At 44.3% G+C, this 13180-nt stretch overlaps 1 protein-coding gene across 4 annotated transcripts in view; it reads left to right on the forward strand.

The window, feature by feature from the left end:
- GLRA1 (glycine receptor alpha 1) overlaps window positions 1–13180 on the forward strand; it is a 79896-nt gene that overhangs the window by 31952 nt on the left and 34764 nt on the right. For 2 of the 4 annotated variants that reach the window (XM_040975855.1, XM_040975864.1), the window contains exons 1-3: window positions 1086–1102; window positions 1551–1678; window positions 6759–6826. In XM_040975855.1, coding sequence (XP_040831789.1) covers window positions 1600–1678; window positions 6759–6826 — 147 coding nt within the window. In that variant the 5' untranslated portion in view covers window positions 1086–1102; window positions 1551–1599. Of the gene's footprint in view, window positions 1–1085; window positions 1103–1550; window positions 1679–6758; window positions 6827–13180 lie in introns of those variants that run through there. The other 2 variants (XM_040975836.1, XM_040975846.1) reach the window with 1 other exon arrangement.

Genomic DNA, 13180 nt, shown 5'->3' on the forward strand with positions numbered 1-13180 from the left:
ACGAAAGCCTTGGGACACTGCACTTACATGGGAGACCCAGAAGAAGCTCCTGGCTACAGATAAGCTCGGAACTGGCTGTTGTGGCCACTTAGGAAGTGAACCAGCTGATGGAAGAATTTTATGTCTCTCCTTCTCTCTGTAGATCTGCCTTTCCAATAAAAAAAATTAATAAATCTTTTTTTAAAGGGAGTAAGTAGTAATATGTCCTATTGCACAGTAGGATGGTGACAGATAACAATAATGTATTTTTTTTTGTCTAATAAAAATGAAGCCAGGACTGGCAATGTGGCATGGTCACATAAGCTGCCACTTAGAATGTCCTAATTCTATGCAGAGTACAAGTCCTGGCTCCTCCACTTATGATCCAGATTCCTGCTAGTGCATCTTAGGATGTAACAGGTAGTGCTTGGGCTCTTGCCTTCTTTTTTCTTCTTCTTCTTCTTAAGGAATTATTTATTTTTATTGCAAAGTCAGATATACAGAGAGGGGGAGAGACAGAGAGGAAGACTTCCATCTGATGATTCACTCCCCAAGTGAGTGCAATGGCTGGTACTGTGCCAATCCAAAGCCGGGAGTAAGGAACCTCCTCTGGGTCTCCCACACGTGGGGGCAGGGTCCCAAAGCTTTGGACCATCCTTGACTGCTTTCCCAGGCCACAAGCAGGGAGCTGGAAGGAAAGTGGGTCTGCCAGGATTAGAACTGGTGCCCATATGGGATCCCAGAGTGTGCAAGATGAGGGCCTATGCCACCATGCCAGGCCCGGGCACTTGCCTTCTACGTGGAACCTTAGATAGACTTCCAGGTTCACAGCTTTTGCCTGGCTCAACCCTAGTAATTGCAAGGGTTCACTTTCCACCACTCTGCCTTTTGAAAATAAACACTTTAGCATGATGCCAGAATAAAGGATTTTGAATGTTTTCAACAGAAAGAAATGATGTATATGAATAGATATGTTTACCCTCATTTGAACATTGTGCAATATTTATGCATTTTGACATTATGTGCACACTGTAAATAGGTACAATTTTATATATCAGTCAAGTCTTCTTAAATAAAAAAAATAGTAAAAAAAAAAAAGTTATTTAGAGACTATTTTTTTTAAGTTACTGGCTGATGAAGATAAGCCTTGAGAAAAAGCTAGGTTACCTGATCTCCAAGGCCCTTTCTGGCTATGTGGTTCCATGTACCTAAGAGAGTGCAGGGATCTAAAATACATGTTAACCCTTAAATCCCTTTCCCAGGGCAACCCAGAAGCAAGTGCAAGACTGCTCAGCATCCCATAGAGGATGCCCTGAGGGGACCGTGGTATCTCAGCATTGATCAGTCATGTGGTTGATGCTGCCAGAATCATGGCTGGCTGATATTTGGGCTGGGTAAAAAATTGAACCTAGGCCCCTGGACCACATTAGGGACCCCCATTCCCCATTTCTGGAAACAAGAATACTTTGTGGGTTCCATAGAGGCTGGACAACACTGAGATCTGATCCCAGCAGGAGGAAACATCAGCATTAACTAACCACTTTCTTTCCTCTCTCTCTCTCTCTTCTCAGCCTCGCTGCTTCTAAGGAGGCTGAAGCTGCCCGCTCTGCACCCAAGCCTATGTCACCCTCAGATTTCCTGGATAAGCTAATGGGAAGAACGTCTGGATACGATGCCAGAATCAGGCCCAATTTTAAAGGTAGGGAAAACATTCCCTCCAGATCCACAGGGAAATGTTACGCCAGGTTAGAGGCAAGCGGCATAGCATTGTAAGCAAGGTGGTAGATACGTGGTGTGAATTCCGGAAGTCTTTCCCCAGCTCATTCTTTTTTCCCATGGACCCACAACAAAGCCACAGAAAACCAACTTAATAGGACATGTTATATGGCTGCCGGGAATCAAAAAGTGAATTCAGATCTGCCTTCCACCTCTGTGTAATAGGAGAGAAGCACAGAACATGGAGAAATGGGTTCAAACTTGGGCTCAGGCACAAACTGTTCCACTGCCTCCCCTTTCCTTGGGCTGCTGGCTTTTTCATCTCTGCAGGACTAGAGATGGCTATAGGGGCAGTTTTAAACACATGCTTCATGGAGCTTTAGGCCTGCTACCAGGTGCTCCAAAAAGGAGAAGCATCAAGCAAAAACAGCCGACTCATCTCTGCTTCTCCCCCCAAGTAGCTCCACTTTTTCTTGACTTAGATAAGGGAATTGGAACTATAGTTTCTCTGGCTGAAAAGTTCCCATGAATCAACAAATAATTTAGAAAGCTTCCAGTATAAACCAGAGTTACAAATTCAAATGCTTGCCAGGTCTAAGTAGGTAACTTACATGAGTGAAGAGAACCAAGAATAAGACACAAGGGAGTGATAGCAGTGGACGGGGTAGAAACAGGGGAACAGACTACTGCAAAGGGGGCAGAGCTTCCTCAGTCCCAGCCTGTAGCCAACTGAGAAATGTATGCCCAGTATTGCCAGATCATCCAGTGTTCCGATAAAGAACCAAAAATCAATATTCACATGAAATCCTAATTCCTAAAACATGCAAGCCCATTCCAAGCACCTTTTTTACCTAGATGCACCCCCGGCATGTTGCCAATTTACAAGTCCTAGTTCAGGTGCTCTGATAAGGTCCTCTTTACTCTCATTGTCCTATGGGATCTTGATCTCTATAACAAGAAGAAAAGAAATCAATTCCCTTTGTTGAGCAACACTTTAGAGGGTCGTGATCACTTCAGGCTCCTGAGCCGGATTCTGTAGGCATCGTCTGAAGGATGTGTGCACTCTGACGTTCCTCCCAGGACCCCTGTAAAAATCCTATTCCAAGGACCAGCAGCCAGCCTCCTGATCAACTCTTGACTCCAAAATGTCCATCCTCATTGTTCCTCTGGTTCAAGTCCAAGACCAAAGGCTGTGACAGCTGTTAGTAGCCTCCTAATATTCGCTCTCGTTGCTCCCTGTTATCCAAATCCTCTCTCCAAGAATGCTCGTCCCAAAAAGCTCTGTAAATAGGAACCAATCTGGAGGTGCTCACGCTCCCCTCCCACCCCTGTTCACCTTGAGCCTCCTTCACTCTGACCCTGCACCTTGTGTCCTGAGGCTGCGATTTCCAGGAGGGTTAGCATCACTTTGGTTTCCCCAAACATAGCCAAGTAAGGACCAAGATTGTTGCCACGGAACACTCAACCCAGGCCCTTCTTCTCAGGAATCATAATCTCAAATGCCCAGAGGGTTCAGGTGGGAGCATAAAAGAAAGCAGGAGAGAGACTAGAAAATTCATCCCCTACTAGTGGCTATCAGATAAGAATGTGGGCCTGGTGGCAGCTAAGCCTTTCAAGATAAGACTGGGAGTTTGTGTGACTCTTGAAAACTGCTAACAGGACCACAGCATTTAAAAGCTGTTGAGAGAATGAAACACACATAAGAATTGGTAATGGTCTCTGGCCATCAGATTATAAATCTGCCAACAGGTTTAGGCATTTCAGTCCTGTACGCCCCCTGGTGGGTCGCCTCAGAACTGCATCTCAGAGAAAGGTGCTAGGGTCTTCCCATCCAGATCTAAGAGGGACTTCCTTCTGTTGAATATGGATGCCTCCAGAGTTCATGTTTTAGCTATCCTCTGTGTATATTACCATCCTTAGCACATGGGAGGCCCTCAATCAATTTAAGTCAAAGAATTAACACACAAGACAACAAATATGCTTGGGCTTAGAGCAGCTAAGGGGCTTTCCCAAGTCACATAGTGGAGGACAGGAACTTTAATCCAGCCACCTTGACTTCATTCTTTGCCTAATGTTCACGATTTACTTGCTTGCTTATTCATTTATTTACTTTCTCAAGTAGTGGTAGACGTCTTTAAAAATAACATTTCTCTAAGACCGCTGGACAGGGGCCCTTGCCCTTCCTAGACCAAGGACACTATGCAGAACACTTAAGCATAAAACCCATCATCTCAGGTCTTTCTAAACCCTGTGCTTGGTATTTCTTGACTTGGAGTGAGGTGTCATTTCCTGGGACCTCATCCCAGGAGCTTGGGGAAAAAAAAAAAAAAGCTGCCTTGTCCTCTCTTCCGACAAGACCCAAAGTCCTGGCAAGGAAGGCTGTCCTGCTCCTTACCCTTGTCATCTCTTTGGCGTGTCCAAGCAGATACGGGGAAGGTCTCCCAACGTCCCATGAAAACCAGAGAGCTCCCGAAAAGGCCCTGCAGATCGGGATCCCTGAGGCCCCAGCACAAGAGACCTCCGCTGCTTGAAAACTCCAGCCCTCAGCAGCCTCCTGAAGCTTAGGAACCTGTCTGTGCCTGAAACTCCTACAGGCAGGGGCAGCCAGTAATAGCAGGAACCATCTGCAGGACCCGCTGGTAATACAAGCTAGGAAGCAAAGAAACTTGAACTTCAATTCTAGTCCTCCCCGTTATCTGATCAGGTCCACAGTTTCCACATTGGAGAATAGTCAGGAAGGGCAAGACCGTCCCAGTTTTCAGCTTCTGTGTCTGCTTAGGCTTCAGTGGTTCCAGGGTCAGGGACACAATCTGATGCAAGCACATATTGCAAAAGCAAAATTAAACTTTAATATTTAATGAAATATATGCATTACGCTACTGCCAAAGGCAGCCAGTTTGCAATTTTCTTGAGAATAATTTTACTTCCACAAACTACACCTCCTCATGGGGTCCCCTGGGCTCGTACCAGCTCACTATGCCAGACACTTGTAGGGTCTGGGTGGGAACTCTGGCTGTGTCATGTCACAGCACAGCCAGTAACTTTCAAGCATCCTAATGGTACGAGGCTAACTCTAGGAGAAAACCTTAGCTAACTGGGTAGCTGAGTGATAAACTATAGGGACCTTTGTATCAGTAGAATGACAAGGAGACAGAGTTCTGTTCAGTGTAAGGGGACAAAAATGCTTTTCACAAGCACCATATAACTGCAGATGAAATAAACAAGCGTTCAGGCGCTCAGCCTGGAGTGGGGAGTTGGTCCCCTGCCCTGGTTGGTATGCGAATCACCCTAAGAGCTCCTTACACAGAAAGACCCCAGGGACTTGGATACACTGTGTGCAGAGTTAGGCCAAGGAAACCACAACTTTAACAAGTCTGCCAGGCGATCTGCTGCAGACAAACCTGTCTCCACGTCACTTGGGGTGTGTAAGTAATGAAATGGCCTTTCAAAAATCGTTCAGCCCAGAAATCCTCTAACCTTGAACTTCAAAGGGGTGGCTTCCACAAGGAAATCTCAAGCCACTGGAGCTGAGAAGAACTGCCGAGGTCAAAAGTTACCCTCCCTATAGCTGATGAGAAACCAAGACCCAGAAAAAGGAAGGGACATGCCTGAGCTCAAAACCAGTGAGTGCTGGAGTCACACCTAAGACCCAACACCCTGGGCACCTGCTTGAAAGAAAAACTTCATCATCCCACCACCAAATTCCCACCTATATTATATATCAAGCTTTCTGTAAAGACGGAAGTCTTGACTGAGTAAAAATGCTTCAGATATTTTTGTTAAAGAGACAAAATGGAGGAGGTCCCTACTCCGACTTCTTTCTTCCCATAGTAAGATTTGGCTCAAGCCATGGCTTCACCACTTCTTGGGTGACTAAGTGGGTCATTACATTTCTCTTAGTCCTTAGCGGAGTTGAGGCAGTGATTCTACCCTGCCTACATCTTATCTCATGGGGAACAAGCAACAAGGAACTGACAAAAGTTTACACCCTGCAAATTACAATGTTTGAGTGACAGACTAGTCTAATATCCGTATCCTACACAGCTTCAAGGTCAGGTTGAGGTATTCACCCTCACTGAGATCTGTGCCTCTTCTAGCATCTTTCTCACCTGAATTCCTACTCCTTTTTCACTCTCGCTCTTGCTCTCACATCCCTTCCTAGTCCTGTGATGCTGGTCCTCATGTTGCTTTATGTAGACCCCAGTGCCTGAAATTCGGAATTCTGCCTTCACCTGTGTGACCATGAGCTTGACCTTCCTTCCTCTGCACCTGCTTACCACAGCACAGTCATTTAGATGACCCAATCGGAACCCAAATTCTGGCGCAAACATTGTAAAACTGGTAACAGTTGTATGGCTGTGAACATATAACTTCTCCCCAGGCTCTGTCCCTTCATCTGTAAATAGAGATAACAGCCAACCCTCTCAGGGAGCTTTTGAGAGGAGGAGAGTGAAGGCAGTGACATCCTCTGCACGGAGGCAGACATCCTAATGCTTAGTGAGTACTGACTGCTCCTCCATGTCTTCCCTCCTGTACAGTAAGATTCCAAACATTTGCCTGGGAAAGTATTTGTAACACAAACACTGCGGGACTTCCCTCTGGATTCCTCTGCTGGTAATTTACACCAATGCCCTTTCAAGCAATCATTCTTGGTTCATAAGTTCAAGGAAGGGAACTTGCTGTTCCTGGCGATTCCCAAGATGTCCTCCAAATGTTACAGCCATAAATACATTTCGAAAGCAATACAGAAGGAAGCCGGTGGGGTTTGGGGAAGGGATTTCAACCATATGGCAGGATGATGAATCACCCTGCGTTAATGAAAGAACATCTCGACTCAGCCTCTGGTGTTCTGTACCTGGTGCTCACTTGGGGACCAGGAAGTCTGGCATAGAAATGTTAAGTGGTAACTGGGAATCCCAAGTAACCAAGAGTAGGGTACAAGACAAACCAGGACCTCCTCCACCAAGGGGCATCCACCCCTGGAGTAGATGTCCCAGGAACAGGTTTCCTAGTGTGTTTCTCCACAGCAAAGGGACTAACCAAGAATGTCTCTTGTTTGGCAGGTCCCCCAGTGAATGTGAGTTGCAATATTTTCATCAACAGCTTTGGCTCCATTGCTGAGACAACCATGGTGAGTCAAAACAAAAGCTTCTATTCTGTGCTGGGGATATCTCTCTCCTTAAACTACTTATCCTCTGCTTTGGTCTTCCCCAAAGAGGTGGGGAATCAGGTGTTTTTGCCAGGTTTCTGGTAGTATACGATGAGGCTCTGATCTGCAGTCCACTCCATTCAATATTTTGTGTAAAGATGTAACATCTGGAAATTATCAAAGAGCTTGCAGGATTAGCATGTGAAAAACACCCAGGACTACAAAACAAAATAAGGTAGCAGGCTCAACTTTGAGGTTAAAACAAAAACATACAGACTTGCTTGTAAGTTTAAAATGCAACTTCTGAAAAGGAAGACTGGGGTTGGCATTGTGGTACAGTGAGTTAAGTTGTCACTTGAGAACCTGACATCCTTTATGAGTGATGGTTTGAGTTCCAGCTGCACCATTTCTGATCCTGTTCCCTGCTAACCGCTCCTGGGAGAGAAGCAGAAAATGGCCAAAGTGCTTGGGCCCTTGCCACCCATGTAGGAGACTTGGAAAAAAAAATCCTGGCTCCTGGTAGACACAAAATCTGTACTATTACCAAAGCTAGCAAAATACAAAGAGGACCGGTCATTCGTCATGATCAAGTGGATTTTATACCAGGAAGAGGAGGCTAGTTCAATCAATACAAACTGAAAAGAGAAGAATATATAGGGTTGTCTCAGTATCATAATTCTATTTCTATATAATTCTATAAAACCTACCCAGGCTTGCCTGGAGACAAGGTCAAAGATGCTAACAGGTTGCAAAGGATTGAGGAAGCTTCTGAATGTTGATGGAAAGGTTTGCAATCTTGGTTATAACGATAGATTCACTAATGATGTCTCCATATAGCAAAAGTGGTATACTTTACATATGCAAAAGTTATTCTCTTTCAATTATACCTCAATAAAGATCTTAAACTATAGAAAAAAAAATCCTGGCTCCTGACTTTGGCCTAGCTCAGCCCTAGCCATTGCAGCCTTTGGGTGAATGAACTAACTAAACAGATCTCTCTCCTCTTCTCTCTGTATCTTTCTCCTCCCTCCCTCTCTGTAACTCTGACTTTCATATAAGTGAGTCAATCTTTAAAAAGAGAAAGAACAGACTGCCAGTTATAAGAGCTGAAATGGGTCTGTTGAGGTAATTGTACTATTTGTTCTATTTTCTTTTTTATTCTTATTTTCCATTTTAAGGAATGCACAGCTTAGTCCATTGTGACCACAGTGGCCTGCTATTTTGTGGACCAAACCAGTGAGCTTCACCTTGGAACAGAGCTCCATAAACTCTGGGTTGAATTCTGTTGTCCACCATGTTGTTGAAGATTTTAGCATCTACGTTCATCAGGGATATTGGTCTATAGTTCTCTTTCTCTGTTGTGTCTCTATCTGGCTTCAGTGTTAAGGTAGTATCTTCTTCATAGAAAGAGTTTGGAATAACTGCCTCCCTTTCTATTGTTTGGAATCGATTGTGAAGACTTGGGGTCAATTCTTGTTTGAATGCTTGGTAGAATTCAGGAGTGAAGCCATCTGATCCAGGGCTTTTCTTTGTGGGAAGGATTTAATTACCGATTCAATCTCTTTCTTGGTTATAGGCTTATTTAGATTTTTTATTATTACTCCACGATTCAGTTTTTGTAGATAGTACGTGTCCAGGAATGTATCCATTTCTTGAAAGACTTCTGATTTGTTGGCGTATAGTTGCTTGCTCCTGATTATTCTGTGTATGTTCGGGGTATCTGTTGTTATGTTCCCTTTCTCAATTCTGATTCTATTGATTCAGGTCCTCTACTTTGGATCAGTCAGGCTAGTGGGGCATCTATGCTCTTTATTTTCTTGAAGAACCAACTCTTTGTTTCATTGATTTTGTGTACTGTTGTTTTGGTCTCTAATTGGTTTATTTCCTCCCTTTATTTATTCTATTTTGAAGTGTATTTAAATTCCCCATAGTAAAATGTTTAAAATTAGTTTCACTAGAGAAAAAGAGTAGTGGCCAGCCCCATAGCATAGTTGGTGGGGCTGCTGCCTGTATTGCCAGCATCCCAGGTGGGAACCATTTTAAGTCTCAGTTGCTCCACTTCCAATCCAGCTTTCTGCTAGTGTGATTGAGAAAACAGAGGAAGATAGCCCAAGTACTTGGGCCCCTACCCCACATGGAAGACCCAGAGAAAGTTCTTGGTACCTGGCTTAGGACTGGTAAGCCCTTAGTACTGGCTTGGGCTCCAGCCATTTGTGAGGTAAACCACTGGATGGAAGAGCTCTGAATTTCTCTGTCTCTCTCTCTGGCTTTAAACAAACAAATAAACCTAGAAGGAAAACTACCAAAACGTTAATAGAGGTTATCTCTGGAATCACAGGATAATTCTTGTTCTTACATCAGTAGTTACAAACACAATGACATGTCAAATCTTTTCTCAGCCTGTGAAAACAAAGAATTAACTGTACCTGTGTGAAGGGAATGATCTAGCTAACGGAAAATCAAGCAGCCTAAAATTAACCCTTTCTGAGCAGTTAGCAGCACCCATCTAATCACGACCTTAACATTACTGCCTCACAGTCCTCTAAATCATTTTTTTCAGAACATAGTGGGCCTCCTAGTTGAGCTCAGCCTTCTATTGTGGCTTATTCACATTACTGCAAAGGCTATTGTTCACTTCTACCTTGCACTCCTTCATTCTTCAGTTCACTCTTTCTCATATAGTATCTTAAAAAAAACAGAGTTGGCACTGACATCATGGTACAATGCATTAAACACTGTCTGCAATGCCAGCATTCCATACAAGTATCAATTTGATTCTCAGCTAATCCACTGGTTCATTCCCCAAATAACTACAATGGCTATAGCTAGGCCAGCTGGAAGTCATGAGCCAGGAACGCCATTTGGGCCTCCCAGTGGGTGAAAGGAGCAGAAGTACTTGAGCCATCTTCTGCTTTCTCAGGCACATTAGCAGAGAGTTAAATTAGAAGCAGACCAGCACCCACATGTGGGATACCAGCTGCACTTCAATGCCAGCTGCGTTGCACAATGTCTTTATAAAATACAAATCTAACCACACCATTTTCCTACCGTAAATCCTCCCCATGGCTTCCTGTCACTTTCGGCATTCAGTTCACATTTCCTCTGCAAAGCCTGGATGGCCGTTTGCAGTTCTACTTTGTTCCACTCTAATGAAACCAGTGCATAGGCGTTCTGCAAGCAGATGCTCCACCTCCTTCTCCCTGCCCCCTTCTTTACAAATTCCTGATGCTCTGGCAAGACCTTTGTCTAAAGCACCCCTTCCAGGATTCTCTTTCTTGTCCACTCCCTCTCTCCAAGGATCTGCATAGAATAACTCCACAAGAAGCCTTCCCATTCTACTGACATATGGCCGAGTTCTCGTATACCAGGCTGGAATGGATCCCTCTCATCTTTTCTCATGACACAGGTTTACAACCTCCGCAGCGGCACTTACCACTGTACCAGTCTGCTCACATGTGCCTTGCACAAGGATCCTAGTTCTCTATGGGCTACAATCTTGTCTTTTCCACAGTAACACCCAAAGCTCGCATGCTAATTCAACAGCAGGTACTCAATAATTCTTTGAAATAAATTGACCAATTCAGATTCATTGCTTGTCTGTTCAAACCATTATGCTGCTCTAAACGTTAACAGGAAATTATTTCCAACCTTTCAATCCAAGAGGCAAATATTGGTGACCTGTGTAGGCCAACAGGCAAATGGACCAAAGTCTGTCCTTTGACAAAGAAGCCTCCCTTGATATGGTCAAAAAGATCCTGCCCAGATTCAAATGACAAACTTTCCTAAAGCCAAGAGAGCTCTTTTATCCAAATAAGGATGATCCCATCTGCTGGCTAAGAACAACATGGCTGTTTTTCACCAGGTATTCATGCCCAAAGCCAAGATTTTCACACTTTGATACCTGATAGAAGAATTCTTAATGAGTGCTTCTGCTTTTCGGCTTCTCCCAAATCAGAAGCATATTAACAGCTCATCATTATTCATAATCTTGTTGCATGCACAGTTGAGGCATCCACTCTTCTTCCCAGATGCCAAGTGGTTAGCCAACCCAGCTGGAGATGGACCACCTGCTTATGTCAAGAACCTGGCTATCTGAGGGCAGCAGTCCACAGCATCACTTCCCCAGCCCTCCTCCTCCACAATGCTATTTCCCTCTTGTGACCAAAAAAATCGATTTCCTTAAGACATATTCCTGCAAGAATAAGAAATGCTTAATTTTGTTTGGTGACTGAACACTCAACTTTGGAATCACACAGACCCAAGTTACCTCACTCTAAGGAGTTTAGTGACTTCACCACTTAAAAAAAATTTTTTTTATTTAAAAGTTAGAGTTACAGAGAAAGAGAGTGAGAGATTTTTCCATTTGCTGGTTCACTCTCCCAAATGGCCACAGCCTCTGGGGCTGGGTCAGGCAGAAGCCAGAAGTTTCTTCTGAGTCTTGCCCCAAGGGTGCAGGAACAAGGACTTGGGCCACCTTTCACTGCCTTCCAGGCACATTATTAGCAGGCAGTTAGATCAGAAGTGTGGAGCAGGACTCAAAGTACAGGACTCGAAAACCAGGACTCACCCATAAGGGATGTGGGCACCACAGGGAGCAGCTTTACTTACTATGCCATGGTGCTGGGCCTGACTTCACATCTTTAAGCCTCAGTTTCCTCCACTGTAAAATTCTGATGTGATGATTAACCCATCACGGTACCCTGTGGAGTCAGTGCAGGAGACTGTCACAGCAAGTGTTTTGTATGTGCTTGCTGTTCTTGATGACAATGCTGATGACAGAGAAGACCATCAGCACTACCAGTCACGGATTGGCCGTGTGATCTTGACCAATCTCCAGACTTCTCCAGGCCACATTTCTTCCTTCCTCTGCCCAGGCCTTCTGTCTGCTTTCCCATATTACTGCTCCTTTTGCTTTTTATGGAGCTATGAAACCAAGTAATTGGGATCCAGTCTTCAATGCGCAGACAAAATCCAAAGCTCAGCTCTGTGACCTTGGACCAAGCAACATACATGCTTCCTCATGGGTAAATCTGGCCCCAATAGCATCCCTGTTGTGAGATGTACTAAAACACAGGAAGCCGCCATTCTTAAATGTTGGCTTACCTGTATGTTCTTGTTAGAAGAATTATTTATTGCTTTTAAATCCAGAGGCAGAGGGAAAGACAGAAAGACAGGAGAGAAGAAGAGATTTTCTATTTACTGGTTTACTTTCCAAATGGCCGTGGCAGCCAGGAATACCAGGCCAAAGCCTGGAGCTTCATTCGCGTCTCCTGCAGGAGTGACAGGGACCGAAACACTTAGGCCATTATCTGCTGCTGTCACAGTCTCATTAGCTGGGAACTGAACTGAAAGTGGAGTATCTGGGATTTGAACTGGAGTTTCTATGAGATGCCAACACTATAGATGGTGACTTAACCTGCTTACAGTTTTCAACACAGTATCATAATCAAACATGGACTGTTTGAGTATGGTGTAGGCTAGAAGCATACTGTGCTCCCATTTTTCAGCTGAGCAAACTGAGATTTGATGAGATCACACCACAGAGTGACCAAGCAGGAACAAACATCCACTATTCATAGCCCATCAATAAGCATTTTGTTCTATACCACACTGCCACAACATGGAAGAACACAGACTTATAAAACACATTAAGCAACAACCTAAGCATGAGAAAAGTGCGAACACAGCCCCACATGATGCTAGGATCAGCACACCTCAGAGGAAAACAGCAGATAATGATCATGGAGAATGCCAAGAAGGGGAGCCTAGAGGAGCCAGCCCCTGAGGTGGAAATAAACAGTCTTCACACAGGAAATGAAGGATCAACAGTGATGCACTTCCTCAGGGGTGGTCTGCAGGTGACACAGATTTCCATGATTTATTAAAATTAATCCAAAGTAGGCCAGGGGTGGTGATTTTCCAGCCTACACATTTCATAGCACTTTAATGTTTGCCATCAGCTTCTTAATTATGTGTTTAATTTATTTCTCAGATGAGTTAAAAGTGGGGGAGGGGAAGGGAATCACTAACATCCCATAAGTATAATAAACTGCCTAATAGAGGATCTCATTTGTCAGGGAAGGAATCTGATGGTGTGAAGTCATTTGGCATGAAACGGGCGAAGAGATAAACCCAGGTCTAGTTCTTTCTGCAATGGACAAGTGTTCTGCTCCTTGCTACGGGATTTTCCTCCGCTGGAGCCCACCAATTAATGCTTTGGATCACCTTCCCATCCAAGTCCCCTGCCTCGTCATTCAATCTGTGCAGCAGGAGTACAACAGGCACCCATTAATATGGTAGCAAGGACCATCATTGTAGGGCATATGACATGCTGCC

The sequence above is a fragment of the Ochotona curzoniae genome, unplaced genomic scaffold (genome assembly GCF_017591425.1).
Source record: "Ochotona curzoniae isolate NIBS_2020 unplaced genomic scaffold, NIBS_Ocur_1.0 contig_1, whole genome shotgun sequence".
NCBI classification, from domain to species: Eukaryota; Metazoa; Chordata; class Mammalia; order Lagomorpha; family Ochotonidae; genus Ochotona; species Ochotona curzoniae.